At 53.9% G+C, this 19,075-nt stretch overlaps 1 protein-coding gene across 1 annotated transcript in view; it reads left to right on the plus strand.

Annotated features, from left to right (window-relative positions):
- Positions 1–19,075, plus strand: part of MROH2A (maestro heat like repeat family member 2A) — a 43,584-nt gene that overhangs the window by 8,655 nt on the left and 15,854 nt on the right. Inside the window, exons 8-23 of the mRNA XM_036253365.1 lie at positions 444–536; positions 719–797; positions 900–1,013; positions 3,272–3,348; positions 4,207–4,326; positions 4,620–4,730; positions 6,527–6,674; positions 7,715–7,755; positions 8,189–8,330; positions 8,584–8,636; positions 9,061–9,168; positions 13,414–13,533; positions 13,883–14,005; positions 15,065–15,217; positions 16,451–16,573; positions 17,462–17,541. Coding sequence (XP_036109258.1) covers positions 444–536; positions 719–797; positions 900–1,013; positions 3,272–3,348; positions 4,207–4,326; positions 4,620–4,730; positions 6,527–6,674; positions 7,715–7,755; positions 8,189–8,330; positions 8,584–8,636; positions 9,061–9,168; positions 13,414–13,533; positions 13,883–14,005; positions 15,065–15,217; positions 16,451–16,573; positions 17,462–17,541 — 1,685 coding nt within the window. The remainder of the gene's footprint in view (positions 1–443; positions 537–718; positions 798–899; positions 1,014–3,271; positions 3,349–4,206; positions 4,327–4,619; positions 4,731–6,526; positions 6,675–7,714; positions 7,756–8,188; positions 8,331–8,583; positions 8,637–9,060; positions 9,169–13,413; positions 13,534–13,882; positions 14,006–15,064; positions 15,218–16,450; positions 16,574–17,461; positions 17,542–19,075) is intronic.

Genomic DNA, 19,075 nt, shown 5'->3' on the forward strand with positions numbered 1-19,075 from the left:
TTGGGGCCACATCTTTCAACCCATGACAGCTTGTAGCCCGTGGGAGTGGGGGCGTGGCCCGGGCTGACTGACGCCTGTTGTAACGCGGTCTCTTGTCTACACACGAGTCGTGGTCCTTAGCCAGCAGAGCAAAGAGCTGAAATGCACGTGGCGGATTTAGGGAGCCACCTGCACATCCTTCTGGCTAACGAGTGGGACTCACCTCCAGGTGACTAGGAGAGAAAGGCGCAGGTGGCCTTGAATGTTGTGCTTGGTGGCCTAGCACAGGGTCCCCCAGCTTCACTGAGCACTGGAGTCACCTGGGGGCTGGCTGGAACGCAGGGTCAGTTGGGTCAGTTTGCTGAGAGGCTGCATTTTTAGCCACACTGAGCAGCAAAGGTCTAGGGTGGGACCCTGGTTGGTAGAAGGTCACTGGACGGCCACCATGTGCCCGTCCATTGCAGATCTTGAGGCAGATCCTGGAAGCGTCGGTCATCACCAGCACCCCCATCCCCCAAATGCAGCTACACACCATTTTCACAGAACTGCACATCCAGGTGAGGGCGGCAAGCTCGGCCGGGCATGGCATTCTCGGGGTGGGTCAGCAGGATGCGGGCTAAGGCAGGTGACTGACCAGGGCCACGGGGGCACGGTGGTGGGGGCCTCGTGTCGCTCACGGGCATCCACGTTGCGCTGCGTGGCTGTGATCTCATCCACCTCCCTGCGTGCCCCTCCCCAGGTGTGCGCCAAGGCCCCCGCCCAGCAGCAGTGCAGTGGCCAGAACGTGAGGGAGATCGAACACTGCTTCATAGCCCTGGGTGAGCTCTGAGCTGGGAGGGGGAGGGCGGGGGTGGGGGTGGGCACTGCGGCCTCCCCTCCCCGGCTCAGCGGGAGAGACTCACCGGGCCCTCCCCCCGCAGCCCGCTCCTACCCGAAGGAGCTGATGAAGTTCTTCCTCAGACAAATGGAGCTGAGCAAAGAGGCCATCCGTGTGGGGACCCTGACCCTGATCAGGGCAGTGGTGGGCGCCGATGGTGAGCAAGGGCAGGAAGGCGGCTGGGGGCCAGGGAGGCGTGTCTCACCCACGTCTGGGCCTCTGTCACTTACTCTTGTGTAGACACTACTGGGTGGGAAGGAGCCCACATGCTCGGCGGCTTCACGGTCTCTGTCCTTGAACTCAACCAGCACCGCCGCCCGTCTTTCCCACCCCAACCCTCTCCTCCAGCCCTGAGCCCCAGCTCCCACCTGCGTCACATTTCAAACTGCTAACCTGAACCCTAGAGCAAACCCCACAGCTAAGTCAGAGGTGACTAGAAAGCTTCACTAAGTCGTGCAGTTACAGCCCTGAGGCCTCTTTGATCCAATGCCCAACCTCGGTCTAAATCCCTGCTACAAATCCGTAAGCCCACACGCTGGCCTTGATATCAAAGGGAAATACTGTTCCCAACCAAGGCCCTGAGACCTCACCTTTTGAGCACGGCGCCCCCTGCTGGCAGCCTGCAGCGCTGCGGGGACATGACCCTAGCAGAGCCTGGGTGGCTTTGGTTCAGCCCTTCACCTGGGTGTCCCTGTGCAGGACACGGACCGGGCACCTGTGTACCCAGCCACTTCTGCGGACAGTAAACCCCTCTCTGCAAGAAATGCGAGCTTTAACACCAATGTGGCCCTTCTTACCTACCCCGTGGGCGGAGATGGTAGTGACTAGAGTTGGCCTGGCCATTTTTCTGTAAAACGTGATGGTAAAAATATTTTCAGGGCCCTGGCCGGTTTGGCTCAGCAGTTAGAGCGTCGGCCTGCGGTCCAGAGAGACCCGGGTTCAGTTCCCGCTAAGGGCATGTGCCTCAGTAGCAGTTTGTCCCCGGCCCTGGTTGGGTCGTGCGGGTGGCAGCCACGCGATGTGTCCCTTTCACATCGATGTTTAAAAAATGTATATATATGTTTTCAGCTCTGCAGACCACACAGTCCCTGGAACATTACTCAGCTCTGCCTCTGTAGAGCAAAAGCAGCCACAGCCTGCAGAACATGGCTGGGTTCCAATAAAACTTTATTTACAAAAGTAGGCTTTGGGCTGGATTTAGCCTCCGGGCCACACTTTGCTAATCCCTGGTCTAGAATAACAGGAAACAAGCCTCTTATATTTCTTTGACAGGGGTGTAAATTGATAAGGAATTTTGAATGCTCAATTGGATAGGGACCAAATCAACTTTTGGTCAATTGTCTGAATGAAAGAATTGCCCAAAGGTAATTGGACAACAATTTTTATGACCACATTGTGCATAAAAGCATTAGAAACAACTTAAATTTTTTCTATGGAGAATTTTGTGGAATAAATGATAGTAGACCCACATAATGAAGTATTATACAACCATCAACGGTGCGGTCAATCCACACGTTTTCACGGAGAAGCTCCCTTTCATATATTAAGTGTAACGATGATGCCATATGAGACAGCATCTGTAGCATGAGCTCAGCTATTTGAAAGAAATTTATGTTTGTTTATGTATAAATGGGTTTAGAAGGACACAAACTGTTGAGGGATAATTTTTTATTTTAATCTTACAATGAACATACACTTTTTTTTTTATCCTCACCTGAGGACATTTTTCCTTTTTTTTTTTTTTTTAATCCTCACTCGAGGATATTTTTCCATTTTTTGTACAGATAGAGTGGGAGGGAGAGAGAGGAAGGGAGAGAGAGAGAGAAACATCCACGTGAAGGGACACATCGAGTGGCTGCCACCCACATGACCAACCAGGGCCGGGGACAAACTGCAACCGAAGTACATGCCCTTAGCGGGAACCGAACCCGGGTCTCTCCGGACCGCAGGCCGACGCTCTAACCGCTGAGCCAAACTGGCCAGGGCGCACTTTTTTTTTTTTTTTTTTAAGGGTAAGGGAGAGAGACAGAGAGAGAGAGAGAGAGAGAGAGAGAGAGAGAGATCAATCTGTTGCCTCTCCCGCGTGCCTCCACCGGATCGAACCTGCAACCTTTTGGCGAGTCCACCGGCTTCTCCAGAAGCACGCGCCAAGCAGAGGCCGAGGAGCGAGGCACAAGCACGTTGGCCCTGGGCCCGGGCCAGGTGGGGTGTGCCGGGCACAGGAGACGGGGACTCTGAGCGAAGCGCCCCTCCGTGTGTGGCTGGAGGCTGTGCCGTGGACAAGCCACCGGCTCGCTGGCTCCCTGTGGCAGGTGACAGGCAGGCCTGTGCAGGGAAGGTGAGCTCCTGCTGCTCCAGCACCTCCCGGAGCCCACCCGAGGCCAGCGGCCCTCCCGCCTGGGTTTCCTCTTTCAGAGCCCAGAATGAACCTCAAGACCATCTGCCTGGCCATCCGGGTGGTCAAGAACTCCATCTCCGACACCCGCTCCAAGGTAACAGGGCAGAGGCCCGGAAGGGGGTGGCACTCGGGGGTCTCCTGGGAAGCAAAGGGGAGTCGGGCAGCGGCCTTCTCCTGACAGCGGGGCCTTGGCTCCTCTCCAGCCCTGTGGGCAGAGGCTGCCCACACCGGTAATGCCCTTCGGCAGAACACCGAGTAGGGCTGGAGGGGAATGAGGCCCATCGAAGCTGCGGCCACTCTCTTCTCACCCTCAGTGGTCCCCATGGTGCCAGCGAGGGGTCTCAGACACGCCTGGACAAAGGGCAGGCAGAGGGGATCCAGGTCGGGTCAGAGATGCCAGGCTGTCCAGGGGTGCGTGTGAACCTTGCACCCTCCAAATGAGGTGTCCCCTGCAGCCACGCCACCTTGGAATGCAGCTTTGGTTCTGGCCTCGGGCCCTGGGGGCTGCTGCCAGTGCCCAGGGAGGGGAGGGCCGAGGGGAGGGCCTGCACCGGCGAGAAGGCAGGCAAAGCTGTCTTCAGTACCTGGAGGCTGGCGGGGGAAGAGAGAACGGGCTTGCTCTGTGCTACCCCACATATGAGCTGGGGAGCCCCAGGATAAGAGGCAGGTTGTCCCCTGAAGACGGAGCTGTCTACACAAAAGGGAGTGCACTCTCTGTCTCTAAATGGCCCAGAAGAGGCTCCTGGGCGGGCATGCTGCAGAATGGGACCCTCTGGGTGAGGCAGGGGTAGGGGACTGAGTGGGCAGTGGCTAGGTGGTCCTGAGGCCCCTCCCAGCCCAGAGCACTTCCAATTCTACTGTCTCATGTCACGGGATTGGGGTGTTAGATGCCAAGCCTCCCACCCTGGAGTCCACTCCAACCCCCAGCGTGTCCGCGGTCCTGTCCCCTCAGGTGAGGATGGCTGTTCTCCGCATCATTGGCCAGTTGGCTCTGTCTGGCTTCCAGGACAGGATCAAAGGCTGGGGTCTGAAGTATGTGTCCATGCAGCTGACCCTGTCCACCTACAAACTGGTGAGTGGCCCTGCCATGCAGACCATGGAGCAGCTGACTTTGGGAATGAATGTACCTAGCTCGAACCTGCATGCTCATGCGTCCACGACACAAGTGTGCAGAGTTCACCACAGGTGAAGACGGTAAAGCCACTCGGGCGGGAGTCTAGGAAACACAGAGACACTCAGAGCTCTGAGCATCCTGGAGACTGGGTCTCTGGGCATCAAGTCCCACAGGGGTGAGGACACTACACCCAAGAACACAGCAAGCCCCTTGCCAGCCCCAAGCAGGGACCCCTCGGTTCTGCATTCCAGACGAATCGCCGGGAGAGCTTTCATCAGAGGGACCTGGAGGAAAAGATGGTCCACAAAGTCACCATGGACACCGTGAAGATCATAACGTCTTCTGTCAGTGGAATGACCAACGTGAGTGAGCCCCACTCTCCTGCCCACTGGGCTGGCACTGCAGCCAATGGCTCGTGTCTGCATGGCTCAGGCTCAAGGGAATGGTGCAGGTCCAGACCTCTGTGCTGTGGCCGCCTGGGATGTCTGAGGGCCTTGGTCTTCCAGTGACCCGAGCTGTAGTCCTTCAAGATCTAGTTCCAGAGCCAGGTGCTTGATGGGAACATAAAGCCCCCAGATATTAGGGCAGTGGCTGGCACACAATAGGCCTCAATATGTATCAGTTGGCTTATTGCCTGAAATGTGTTTGTTACCTTAAATCCCTTTCAGTCCAGGTATGTGTGTGTAAAGAAATTATTTTAGTGGTTTAATTCCACAAACATTTGATAAGTTCCTACTCTGCGAAAGACATGAGGGCATACACCAAAAGGGCTCAGCATGACCCCAGCGAGTTCACAGGCTTAAGGGGAAATAAATGTGTCAACTTTTAATTGTAATTCACTGTGACATAGCAATAAGATAGGAAAAATGTACCATGCAGCTCAAGGAGGGTATCATTTTCCATTAAGTGAAACCATGGGCTAGATGCCCCTGATCAGTGGCAGCTAATCTGAAAAACAGAAATAATGAGAAGAACAGTGATCTCTACAATTGACTGAGCACCTGAATATAGCAGGTACTATACTAGGTATGCAACATGTAGACTCTCATTTAATTATCCCAATAACTCTATGAGTTAGGGTCTCTTATTATTACCCTGCTTTTGTAGATGAGGAAACTAAGGATCAGAGAGACATTCATTTGCTCCAGGCTTTGAATCTGGTAAACAGTGGAGCCAGGATTAAAATGCTGTTTCCAGATCACCAGGATGCCTCCTGGGGGGACCCAGGAGCTGAGGATTCTAGTCCTGGCAGCTAGAACAGCTCAAGTGACTGCCCTTGTTAGTTGGTAGCACAGGAGCCTCCCAGGGGTGTGGAGTGAGGCTTAGGGGGACCAGAATTAGCAGGAGTGTCCAGTGATCATCTAAGGAGAGGGGCGATGGCATGGAGAAGTCGGTGGGCTAGAGATACAGCTCTAAAAATCTGTATCAGTCAGCGTTCCCCAGAGAAACAGAACGAGGACACACACGCACACACAATTTCAAGGCATTGGTTTATACCATTGTAGGGGTTGGCAAGTCTGAAATTCGTAGGGCAGGCCGGCAGGCTGGACACTCAAGTAGGAGCTGATATCGGCTGCTGTCTGGAGGCTGATGCTGCTGTCAGGGAAACTGAGTCTTCTTGCTCTCAAGGCTCTTGAACCGATGGAATGCAGTCCAGCTGCTGTCTGGAGGATCATCTCCTTTACAGACCCTGGGCTTCTGTCACATCTACAAACCCCTCACAGCCACGCCTAGATTAGTGTTCGCTCGAACGACTGGCTACCCTCGCCCAGCCCCGTCGGCACGTAGAGCTGACCACAGCTGGCAAGCACGCGCCAGCGTGCATGAGTCGTCTGCCCCGTGCACCTCTACCGGGTTTGGGGCCGAGGGAGGGCACTGGACGAAGAGGAGGTGACGGGTGTGGGGGTGGTAGGAGGTCAGCAAGGACGGGAATTGGTCTCCCAGGACTCGCTGGCTCCCTATGCTGTATCGGGGGGTGCCACTTAGACAGCCCTGACAAAGACGGGGTTGGCAGCAGAGCCCGCGGGGCAGAGGCTGTCTGTGGGTGGGAGTCAGTTCTGGAAGACTGCGGCGAGGCCCACACTGTGTGGGAGCCTGACTCGTCTCCTCGAGTGGCCATGGAACGTCCCAGCGAATCCTGGCCCCCTCTCCCCACCAGGAGTTTTGGGTGAGGCTCCTGTGCTACGTCATGGAGACGGATAACATGGAGGTGTTGACCCCCATCTGCGTCAGCCTCACAAACCTGGCGGAACGCCAGTTCCACACCACGGATGTGGATGCCAACTCGGCCAGCAAGAGCAGGCACGGTGGGCAGCACCCCTGCGCCAGCTGATGGGATTGGGCAGGTGGGCCGCTCCGTGTCTCTGAATGTTCCCCCTCCTCCAAGAAGCACCCCGAAGCCCAGACAGCCGGGCCCAAGGCCTGCCCTTGCCTGACTGAGGAGCTGTTAACATTGGGCAGACTTCCCCTGGCAGGGCCCTCTGCACGCCCCCTGCCCCTGCCCAGACCTTACCCTTTGGAGGTCCCAGCGCAGCCTCTCCGCAGGGGTGTCCTCTCTGGGCTTCTGTAAGCCAGGTGGAGGAACTACAGAAGTCCCATCTGAGTCCTCTGAAAACCACCCCTCTGTGGTTCCCGCGACAGCGCGCTAAACATCAGACTCTCAGACAGCGACTAGGTCCACCCATGTGTAGGATGATACTCCATTCCTAGGGGCCTGGGGCTTTGTTGGTGGGTGTGGCTGACAGTGGGGGTGATTTGGGGGCACCCTTTAGGACTCAGGGTGGAGCAAAGGGTGGAGCTTGCTTTGAGCAACCATCTAGGCCACCCCCTGAGGTCTTCTCATGCCCCCAACCCCAACATCCCTCTCCTGGGCCCTCTCCTGGGCCCCTCACTTGCAATTTCCCAGCAGCCCTAGTCCTCTCTCCCTTGCTCACTGGTCCAAGCGCTGCGTTTGCTTCTTACAGGCTCATTGACTCCCAAAGCCTGCGGTTGGGGGGAGGTGGGGCGCAGGCGTCTGACTCCTGTTGGCTCAAGAGATGCCAAGGTTCACAGTAAGAGAGGAACACTCTCATGGGAGATACTGCTGTTCACTGCAAAATGGGTCCATCCTGAAAAGAGCATCTTTTAAGCTCCAGCCCACAGCGTGACTTTCTGCTCTTCCCAGGATAAGCCAATTAAAATGATGTTCTTTATGGAAAATCCCCTGGGCCAACACATTCCCCCTCTGGGGACAATGGGATGGTGTTGGGGAAGCACCTTCCAGGGTAAAGCCCACCTTGGGGACATGGGGAGCATGTCCTGGTTGGGCAAAGCGCTTTAGCAGGGGTCGGATCTCCTTCTTCCTCAGTGGACCTGCCCACGCCACAGAAGCTGCTGGCCCGTCTCCTGGTGAGTGGCTCCCCCAGGTGGTGCCCGGCCCGGCTGAGACCGCGGGCTGCGGCGCCTCTCCTTTAAGCTCCCAGTTCTCAGAGCCCCCAGAGGGAGGAGGGAGCTGGACACTTGACACAGCAGAGCTTTCTTGGTCCCTGCTGTCCCTCTCGGGTAGATATGCCAGGGATAGTGGACTCAGACCTGCCCTTGGATTCCTCTGCTCGGCCTCTGAGCAGCCTCAGAGCATCCCCAGGACAATGGCCTGCCCGCCCTCGGGAGGTGGGCTCCGTCCTGCACCCTTGTGTGGACTCAGGATGCTAATCCACGATCCACGGAAATCTGGGGTGGGGAGGGAGCTTATGGTCTGGTCCCTGGCATGGGCAGCCCGGGAGCGAGGAGCCCAGGGCTGCCCATACCAGGCAGAGCCCCACAAAGTCTCGGTTCCTCCCAGGTGCTGATGTCATCCCCCTACGAAGGGGAGGGCAGGGGGATAGCCATGCTCAACCTCCTGAGGACCCTGAGCCACAGCATTGAGCCCTCCATGGCCAACATGTGGGAGCTGGAGATTCCACTGTTGGTCAAGTACCTGGAAGGTGAGGTGTTCGAGGTGCCCACCCCAAGACATCTGCCCTCTCGGTGTGCAGGCCGAAGCATCAATCACGTGGCTTGAGCACCGGGCACCGAGGCTTGTGGTGGACCGCCACAGCCTGTGTTGGTCCTCGGGAAGGTGGGGAGGGAAATGTAGCACGCAGGGAGCCTATCTGCGGGGGGTTTCTCAGGCCAGGCTAAGGAGGTGCCCCGGAGGGGAGCAGCAGAGAGGAACATGTGTGACCCTGCTTTCTGCAGAACATACTAAGTTTACTTGGAGTCAGAAGACCTGGGAGGACAAGCTGATTCAGGTAACGAGGTAGCCCAGCTGAGGCCTGGGTTGGGGGAGAGGCGGGATGGCTAGGAGGGACCTGGAGAGGCTGGCATGTGGGGGGTTTAGGAGCCCCTAAAGGCCACATTCTCTTCTGTTAGGGGACCTGGGGAGTACCAAGCATGCCCACAGCTGTATCTACCAGCAGGGAAGGACAGAGGGCCTTCTGTTCTGGGGCCCCAGGTGTTCAGAGATGACACTCCTCCCACCAGGCCCCAAGCCACACAGTTTCCCAGGCCCACCGGCCCACAGGCCCACAGGCCCACAGGATGTTAGCACTGGACCAGGGCCTTATGAGTCGGGTAATACGGAGTTTGGGGAAGGGAGCAGGAGAAGGTGGGTGATTACTCAATGTCACACAGCCCTCCCGGAGGACTGCCCACTGATGTCTTCTGCCTCCCCAGTTTCTGCGACACTCGCTCAAGAAGACTCAGGGTTCCAACTGGAGCCTGCGCCTGGGCAAGGAGCTGAACAACCAGATCGAGAGCTTTGACAGCCCCTCCCCAGAGAAGGTTGGTCCTCACAGCAGCAGGGCAGTTCAAGCGAGGGGACTCCAGGGACGTTGCAGTGGAGAGGCGTATACTGTGTGTGTGAGAGAGCCGCTGTACCCATGACCGTCTACGGGCTCTTGGGAGGAGAAGTGGGTGGTCCAGACCAGTGGGTTTTAGTTTTTTTGTTTGTTTTTCTTTAAGAACTAGCTTTGTTGACGCTGGGGGTCTTCCCTCCCGTCATCAGCTTCCCCATCCTCCTCTCTTCACTCTCCACCTGAACTTGTCTCACAAAAGAGTCCAGCAAGCAAGGACTGAGATGTCTGAACGGGGTTTGGTGAATAGGGAAAGGGTGAGGATGACATGGAACAGAAGGCTAAAGGGGTCTGCGAGTTCTAGTTCAGCAGTAAAGAAGATAAGGCCTGGAGGAGTAAAAAGAAAGAGTGGGCAGGCGGGGGTTCGGAGCTGGACTCCCAACAGTCCCCACCCACACCTGCCAGACTGCTGGAAACAGTTCCTTACACCTGAGTCACCCAGATACTGGCCTGTGACCACATGTGTATATTTCACTATGGAAAGATCTTTATAAAACTATAAACACTGCTGAAAGAAGTCACAGAAGGTCTCACTCAGTCAATGGAAAGTATCCCATGTTCATGGATTGGGAGACAATATAGTTAAGATGACAACACTTCCAAAATTTATCTATAGATTCAACATGACCCCTATCATAATTCCAGCTGGCTTTTTTTTTTATTGTTTTCAGAGACTGATAAGCTCATCTTAACATTCATGTGGAAATGCAAGGGGCCCAGAATATCCAGCATAATTATGATTTTAAAAAAAGAACAAAGTTGGAGAACTCAAACTTTGCGGTTTCTTACACACAACCGCAGTAAACAAGACAGTGTGGCATGGGCATAAGGGCAGACATATAGATCGATGGAACAGAACTGAGGGTCCAGAAATAAGCCTCACATTTACTGGCAATTGATTTTTGACAAAGGTGCCAAAACAGCTCCGTTGGGGAAGGAATAATCTTTTCGACAAATGGTTCTAGGTCAACTGCATGTCTCCCTGCAAAAGAATGAAGTTGGACTCCTTGCGCACACCACACAGAAAAACTTGAAATGGATCCTAGATGTAAATATGAAAGCAAAAACTATAAAACTCTTAGAAGAACACATAATTTTAAATCTTTGTGACTTTGGCTTGGGCAAAGCCATCTTCAATATGACACTAAAATCACAAGTGATAAAAAAAAAAAGAATAAATAAATTGGGCATAGTCAAGACTAACTACTCTTTCACTGAAAATAGTAGCATCAAGAAAGTGAAAAGACACCCCATGATAGAAAATGATATACAGTATTTGTAAACCAAGTTCCTGGTAAGGGACTTGTATCTGAAATATATAAAGAACTCTTATAACTCATTAATGAAAAGACAAAAGAGCCAGCTAAAGGATCTAGATAGATAGTTCTTAAAAAAGAGGCACAATACCAAATAAGTACATGAAAACGTGTTCAAGATCATTACCATTAGGGAAATGCAAATCAAAACTGCAGTGAGATACCACTGCATACACACAAGGGTGGCTATAATAAACAAGATCATGACAAGTGTTGGCAGATGGGAGACAACCGAACCCCTATATACTGCTGGTGTGAATGTAAAATGGTGGAGTAGCTTTGAAACACAGTTTGACAATTCCTCAGAATGTTCAATAGAGTTAACGTACGACCTAGCAATTCTGCTCCCAGCTATATACACCCAGGAGAAAGGGAATCCTACGTCCACACAAAATATTGTAAATGTTCATGCAAGCATCACTCGCATGGCCAAAAAGCGGAAGCAACTCAAATGCCCATCCCTGGATGAATGGATAGACAAAAATGGTACGCCCATTCAATGAAATGCTATTCAGCTATGAAAAGGAATAAAGTACTGATCTGTGGTGCAAAAAAGAATGATCCTGAAAACATGCCAAATGAAAGAAGCCAGATGCGAAAGATCACAAAAGACCACATATGATATAATTTTATTTACTTGAAATGTCCACAACAGGTGTCTCCACAGAGACAGACAGCAGGTTAGGGGTTGCCTGAGGCTGGGGAAAGTGCAGAGTGACTGCCAGTAGATATGAGGTTTCTTTCTGGGACGACAGAATGTTCCAACTTAGACTGTGATGATGGTTACACAAGTCTGTGAACATACTATTGAATCTGTAAACCTGAAATGGGTTAATTTTATGGTTTGTGAATTGTGCCTCAATTAAAGATGTTTTTTAAAAGGTTTTCGTAGGTGTCAACCAAAAACTGTGTTTGTTCAAATATATGTCCTTTCTGTGTGAGTATGTAAAATGACAAATAGTAAAGTATGTCTCACAGATACCTTCTACAGCTAAATACTGTAGATTTGCATATTTAAGGTCTTATCAAATGTCAGTTGAAGGCCAGATGCCCATTTGAACAAAAGTTGCATATAGTATTTAATAAGCAAATGCATATAATTTAACCATATTATAATAACTCACCCAGCTAAGGGAGAGGAAATAAATGAATAGGATTTTATTGGCCCAGATAACTTTAAAAGACACAATGACATAAAGCAGCTTAAGTAACTACATCAGGACCCTCCTAAGCTCTTCACTGCTAGACTGGCATCCTTTAGGTGGGGCACTACGGCTATCACTAGCCCCCAGATTTATAATCCCAGTAGATAGAGTCAGTCTCATCCCAAAATTAACATGCAGAAATCATTATCTTCCCATATACAAATAAAACAAAAATACAATGTAATGAAACTAGGTCCTATTCAAAGGCCCAGTGCAATGTAAAATATATAATCAATATATAGTCAATCATAAAATATTAAATATGTTAAAAACACACAATTGCAAGGAGAGATGGGAGAGCTAAAAGGAAACCTAATCGAACAGATACATTCTCTTGTTCTCAGACTCAGTGTTGTAAAAGTGTCCATTATTCTCAAATTAATCTGCAACATAATGTACTCCCAGCTAAATTCCCAAACAAAGACTTTGTGGAAATTTGACAATTCTATGAAATTTGACAAGATTATTTCTAAAGTCATCGGAATGAAAAAAAAAATGTAAGAGAATAGCTAAGAATATATGGAAAATGAAGCAGATTAAGGAGGAATTTACTGTCTCAGAACAATCAAAGACTGACTAAATAAAATAAAACTGGGGAGCAAGCAGAATACACAGATGAATTTTTTTTTTTTATCCTCACCCAAGGGCATTTTTCCATTTTTTGTTCAGAGAGGGGAGGGAGAGAGAGAGAGGAACATCGATGTGAAAGGGACACATCGAGTGGTTGCCACCCGCGCGACCCAACCACGGCCGGGGACAAACTGAAACCCACGTACATGCCCCTAGCAGGAACCGAACCCAGGTCTCTCTGGACCGCAGGCTGAAGCTCTACCGCTGAGCCAAACCGGCCAGGGCCATAGATGAATATTTTTATAATCTTAACATGGAATAGGCCTTCCTATGCATGAAAAGAAACCAGGAAAGACAAATGAAAAAACAAAAAGACACTTTTCTCTATGACGAAACAAAATTAGCACAAATGAAACCAAGAGGGAAACGAGACGGAAACCTGCCGTTGAAAGCGACCCGCCGGGGGAGTCGCTGCTGAGGTTAAGTGAGCCTCAGGCAGGGCTGGCTCCCACCCGCCTGCCTTCTCACCTCGCAGGACAGTGGCTGTACTTACCTTCTACTTACCTTCTTAACCTTCTTGATTAAGCGAGATAATATATGTTTGTTGCCGCTATTTCAAATCCACACCAAGTTCTTACAAATAAAAACAAAGTAGGAGGATAACCAAGCAGAAAGGGGGAAAGAAAACAGACAGGCGTTCACAGGATGGACCCCGAGAATACGCACAGTAAGCAACACGAGTAGTGAAGAAACAAATGAAAATCCGAATGCCCCACCTCTCACCGGTAACGTCCTGTGTGCGGGACAAGGTGGGGACACAGGTCCTCCTGGAGTGGTAGGTGGGAGTGGGAATCGGTTCAGTTTGTACAGGAGAGACATCTGGCCCCACTGTTTACAATATGCGTGCCCTTGCACATACAGTCTAACCACCCCTGAACATTTATTTTTAAAAATGCACAAAATGCATAGATATCTGCACATTTTTTAAAAATTCAGAGGACTACTTAGCAAACGCCCCACACAGCGACCCCTGGAGGGCAGAGTAGGGAGGCCTGAAGCTCCCTTTGTCCTCTGCCTCTCTAGAGCTTTCTGTACCGGGCCTTGGGCTTCACCTTGGCCACAGGCCTGGAGGCCGAAAAGGTGGAGGTGTTGCTATTGGAGCTGCTGTACAAGACGGACTACAACAAGGACTTCGACCGAGAGGTGAGGGCACCCTGCAGCCCCTCCTATCCGCCAGAGCTCTCCAGACCCTCAGGGGATATGGCGTGTGCATGCACCTGTGTGTGTGCATGGGTGCATTCACATCTGTGCATGTGTGTGCCTATGTGTACACTGAGGGTGCACACACGTGTGCATATGCACACATATTCATGTGTGCACATGCATACGTGCCTGTATGAACATACATGTACCTATTTGTGTATGCCTGAGTGCATGCACGTGTGTGTGTACCCGTGCGTGTGTATGCATGCTTATGTGCATGTGTGTATAGGGGGCTCCTCCTCTGCTCCCTGTCTGCCCCCTCACCGCAGCTGACTGGGTCTCCATGCAGGGCGTGATCCTGTGCTTTGGCCTGTGTGCCCAGGGCCAGGTGAAGACGGTGCTGAGCGTGCTCCAGGACTTCGAGGAGAGGATTCAGGAGTCGGAGCAGTCCTGGCAGATCGGCGCTTGGCGGGTAAGGCTCCCTTGCTCCCCAACCAGGTCTCCGGGGGCCTCTTAGAGCGACAGTGCTCTCACCACCCAACCAAGGCTCTTACCGATCACAATAAGGAGCCCCCTCCTCTCGCCTCCCCCAAAATGCCTGAGATCGGAGGCTGCCTCCAACGGAGCTTTTGCTGTTGGGTATCTAAAGAACACAGGGGGGCCTTCCCAGGACCCAGATATTGCAAAGGAGTCCTAGCCCTTTGCTACTCATGATGGGGGTGCCTGGGTGCTGGCTGGCTCTGCAGGGTCCCAGGCCTCACCCAGGTCCACTGGGTCTGAAGAAGTGAAGGCGGCTGGGATGGCATAATGCCCACTGTTGTGTGGACGAGGGCAGTGAAGCTTGTCCAAAGGCGTGTGGTTGCCCAGCGGTGAAGCCAGGAGTTGGACCCAAGCCACTCATGACTGACCTCTGGCCCAACTTCCTGATGCCACAGGTTGGCTGAGTCCCCAGCGGGCAACCATCTGGAGTCACTGATGCCTCAGGCTTTGACCTTGACCTGGACGCTTGCCCTGGGTCTGGCTGTTTAGATGGAAAGTGTCTCAGCCTTCTCCAAAGAGCAGGACCTGGGGCCTGACTTTTTATTTGCAGCCTGGCAGGGCTTGGGAGCCCTCTGCCCTACTTCCACGGTGGGTTTTGTGGTCTCCACCTCCTCCCAGGAGAGCAGGGCTGAGGCTGTTTGTTCCTCCTGGGTCCCCAGCATCATGAGAGCCAGTAGGAACAGAGAAGGGCCTGGCAGGTGGAGGCACCAGGCTTGCATAGCCAGCCTCTGCTTAGGGCAGTCTGGCCCTGCTCTGACTTGCTGCACCCAGGGCTTAGCGTGTAGTATGTGCTCAATAAAACTGTATTGAACACATGAATAAATAAGTAAATGAGTGTTTGAGGCCTCTTCAGCTGACTCAATGGCTCTTAGGGTCTTGTGACCAGGGACGATCGGCAGGCAGCCGGGGCAGACCCTGCTGCCCGCAGAGGGGCAGGGTGAGCACATCACCCCCACCCGGTGTCTCTCCCCGGGTCTCGCTGGCCGTGCAGAGGGACCACCCCTGGAGGCGGGAGGCGGTGAAGAGCGCCCTCATGGTGATGTACAGCTGTGCGGCCCTGCACTGCCACTGGCAGGCGCTCCTCACCCACGTGGACACCCCCATCACCTCGAAGATCATTCACCACTACACCAGCAGCTCCCAGGTAACCCCGTGAGCCGCCACCCACATTCAGTGCCTGGGGGACTCCTCCGTGAGCCAGGCTGGCAGTCACCCTGCGCCCCTCTCTGGGTGGTGATGAAGCCAGGAGCTGGACCCAGGAGTCCCCCCGACTCCCAGCTCCTGGGAGGCCCATTGCCCCAGCCTGTGTACTTCTCTGCCGCAGGAGGAGGGAGGGGGGAGCTCCTTCCCCAAGTGCGGGGAGGGGTGAGCATGGGTCCCCAGAAGTCACAAGATGATCCCCCCTCTCCAGTCTCTCCACCTCCTGCGATCCTCACCTCTGCCCCTCACCCCAGACACCTGACCCTAGGCCTGTCATAAGGGACAAGATGTGGGGTTGTCTTCAGAAATGCAAAGGGACTAGCTACTGTCTTGGAATAGCAAGGAGGAGAAAAACAGAAAGAATAGAGCAAATATTATTTTATTCTTATTTTTTTAATTGTGGTAAAATGCACACGACATACAGTTTGCCACCTTGACCACCTTTCAGCGCATCACGGACCTTCACATGGTCGTGCACCCATCACCCCAGCCACTCCAGAGCTCCTCCTCCTGCAAAACTGAAACTGCGCCCACCCAGTGGCTGCCCACCCCCACGCCAGCCCCTGACATCCACGTTCCTCGTCCTGCCCCTGACTGAGTGCTCCAGCTTGCTCACCTAGGTGCCATCACCCAGCATCTGTCCACATTTGTCTGGCAGAACTGCCCTCGAGATTCATCCCGTGCCCGGCCGGTGTGGACCGAGCTTCCTCCCAGGACTGAGAGGTCCCGGTTCGATTCCCGGTCAGGGCACAGGCCCGGGTTGCGGGTTTGATCCCCAGTAGGGGGCGTGCAGGAGGCAGCCCATCGATGTTTCTCTCTCATATCGATGTTTCTATCTCTCTCTCCCTCTAGAAAATCAATAAAAGTATAGTTTTAAAAAAAGATTCATCCTGTGAAAACAAACAGGATTTTATCTCAAGAACTGACTCTGCCTCCCCGGCGACAGGGCCTGGTGCCCTCGGCCAGCGCTGCCACCCCGGGCAGAGGCGAGGGGGCCGGGCCCCGGCCCGCCATGTGGCAGGTGCTCTGTCATCGGTGAAGGACAGAACGAGGTCGCCGTCTCTTGGGGGGCGGAGGGGGCACGTTCTTAGGCAGCTGCAGGTGTGAAGGCCGCGGCTCGGGCCCTCGGGCTCACTCACCACGCCTCTTTCTCCCCTTCGTCTCGGTCTGGGCGCAGGACATCTGCCTCAAAATGGCCTTCATGAAGAGTGTGGTGCAGGTCACCCAGGCCATCGAAAACCTCAAGGACCCGGAGGGCTTTCAATTTGCCCAAAAGACGACTCTTACTGCCATTCTAGTGGTACGCCGGGGTCCCGGGCCCTGGGCAGTCTGGGGGTCTAACTCTGCCGAGCTCCTGAGGGCGTCCAAGGGGCAAGGGGGCTCTAGGATCTCTGGGCCCCTTTCTGTCTCAGCTCTTTGATCCAACTGTAGGGGTTCTGAGATGATACCACGTGCCTGACAAAGCATTTCGCGACCAGGGAACAACCGGGCGCTGTGTGCCCCATGTGGCTGGTTCAAGGCCGGGACACAGGGCCACTGGGTCAGCCCCACTGTCGCCCCAGCATTTCTCCGCGGGAGGGACCTGGGGGGAAGGATCAGCTGCAGGCAGGGCTTAAAGCTACTTTGCACAGAACTCTGGAAAGATCTAGCAGGTGTCGACTGCCCAAGGGCGAGAAGCAGTGACGGGGCTGATGGGGTTTGCGTGACGGCCGCTGTCCCTGGCGCAGACGTCCGCCCTCCCTACGCGCCTGGGCCTGGACACGGCTGCAGCTGTGCTGGAAGCCGCTCGGGAGGGAAGTGGGAGGGGCTGGGACAGGAGGCAGCCAGCAGGAAGCGAGCGTGCCCTTGGCTCCTGTCTGGACCAGGAGCTGTGCGCCTGGAATTTCACGCCAGTCCCAGGGCACCGAGTCCTGTTTCATCAGTAAGGGAACCCGGGCTCAGGTGGGGGAAGCGGTCTGTGCAAGGACGCCCCTCCAGGAAGGCAGATCTGAGCGGGAAGCACATGCCTACCTCGAGCCCCTGCCTTCCACCGGATTTGCCCTTTCCCCGAAAATGTCCAAGGCTGAGTGATCCGGCACTGATGCTGGGGATGCTGCCACCTTCAGGGCCACTGTGCGTTAAGGGCCCCTGTCCTACCTGGCCTGGGCCCGGATGGCTTGGCAGCCCACTGCCCTGCTGTGCCCGGCAGGCGATCATCAAGGCGGAACCGAGCGACAACCTGGTGTCTCCCGTGCGCAGCATGGTGATGGATGCCCTCTCGCATCTGAGGTGAGCTGCGCCCCTGCCTGTGTCCCGGCACTTCCCCTGGGTCGACAAGACATCCGGAAGCATCCATCCCGCGTGCTCGCGGGTGCAGGGCCGCCTCCGTAGCCCGGTCCTGGGTGACAGCTCCGAGGGCCATGGCCATCCTGGCCGATGGGAGCCGGCTTCCACCAGCTCTCCCCTGCTCCTCGACAGCTCCATGTCTCCTTGGGTGGGAGGTGACTGGGAGGCGGGCAGGCTGGTGTTTGGTCCATCAGGAGACGTTTTGAGCAAAAGGTCACACAGTGACACTGAATAACCAGCAGGGAGATGGCCCCTTCCAGCTGGGTTGGGCTCAGTCAAGGAATTTATTTATCCACATGGTATGAATACCGTTCATGCAAATAGTAGAAGTAATAGACTGTCCGAGGTTTGCCTTCCTGGGACTGTCCACCTGGCGGTGGGGCGAGGAGGAAGGGAAGAAGCTGTGTTTGTAAAACCCGTGTTTGAAGAGGTGGGTCCTCTAGGAGTCCTCCCAGTGGGGCCGAGTCATCACTGGCGCTCACAGCAGAACTGCCCGAGCTTCTAGCGACACACACTCAGGTGTTACACACACTTCACAAACATCCCCTCAGGGACTTAGAGGGAAGGCGAACACATACCCAAGGAATTAGAGGTCAGTGTTTGTAGGTGAACAACAATAAAAAATCTAAGGCCAGAAAAAGGGGGCTACTGGCAAGATGCAATTCAGGTGCTAAACAGGGGCTAGAAGAAGGAGTTGGCAAAGGGAGTTTGCTGTCTGACCTGGGCTTAAACAAAACAGGGTGTGGGTCGGAGCTGGAAGCTTCCAGCAGGATGGGGTGGGGTAACAGTTTATTAAAATGAAAGCTACTCCCGCCCTGGCCGGTGTGGCTCAGCGGTTAGAACGTTGGCCTGCGGTCCAGAGAGACCCGGTTCGGTTCCCGCTAAGGGCACGTATCTCGGTTGCAGTTTGTCCCCGGCCCTGGTTGGGTCGTGCGGGTGGCAGCCACTCGATGTGTTCCTTTCATGTCGATGTTTCTCTCTCTCTCTCCCTCCCACTCTATCTGAACAAAATACCAAAAAATGTCCTCGGGTGAGGATAAAAAAGAAAAATGAAAGCCAGTCCAAATCCTGGAGGCACAATAGAACCCATAGGGAACTTTTAACAATACAGCTACCCTGCACCCCCCCACACACACACCCCAGCTTTAAATTAGGATCCCAGGGACCTTACAAAGCTCTCCAGGTGATTCTAAGATGCACCGAGGCCTGTGATGCATGGATAGAAGGAGATGGGCCAGATGCACTCGAAGCAGCTATGGGCCACCCTGGAAGGCTTAGCAAAACACAGATGGCTGGCTCCGCCCCCAGAGATTTTGGTTCAGCAGTTCTGAGGCGGGGAATTTGCATTTCTAACGAACTCCAAGTTGATGCTACTGCTGCTGGTCCAGGTGTCGTACTTGAGCCCTGGGCCAGGACCAACCCGGGAGGTAGAGTCCACGATGTGGTGGGGGAGGAGCAGCGGAATGTTCCGAGCAGG

The sequence above is a fragment of the Molossus molossus genome, unplaced genomic scaffold (assembly GCF_014108415.1).
Source record: "Molossus molossus isolate mMolMol1 unplaced genomic scaffold, mMolMol1.p scaffold_m16_p_11, whole genome shotgun sequence".
In the NCBI taxonomy this organism is placed as follows: Eukaryota; Metazoa; Chordata; class Mammalia; order Chiroptera; family Molossidae; genus Molossus; species Molossus molossus.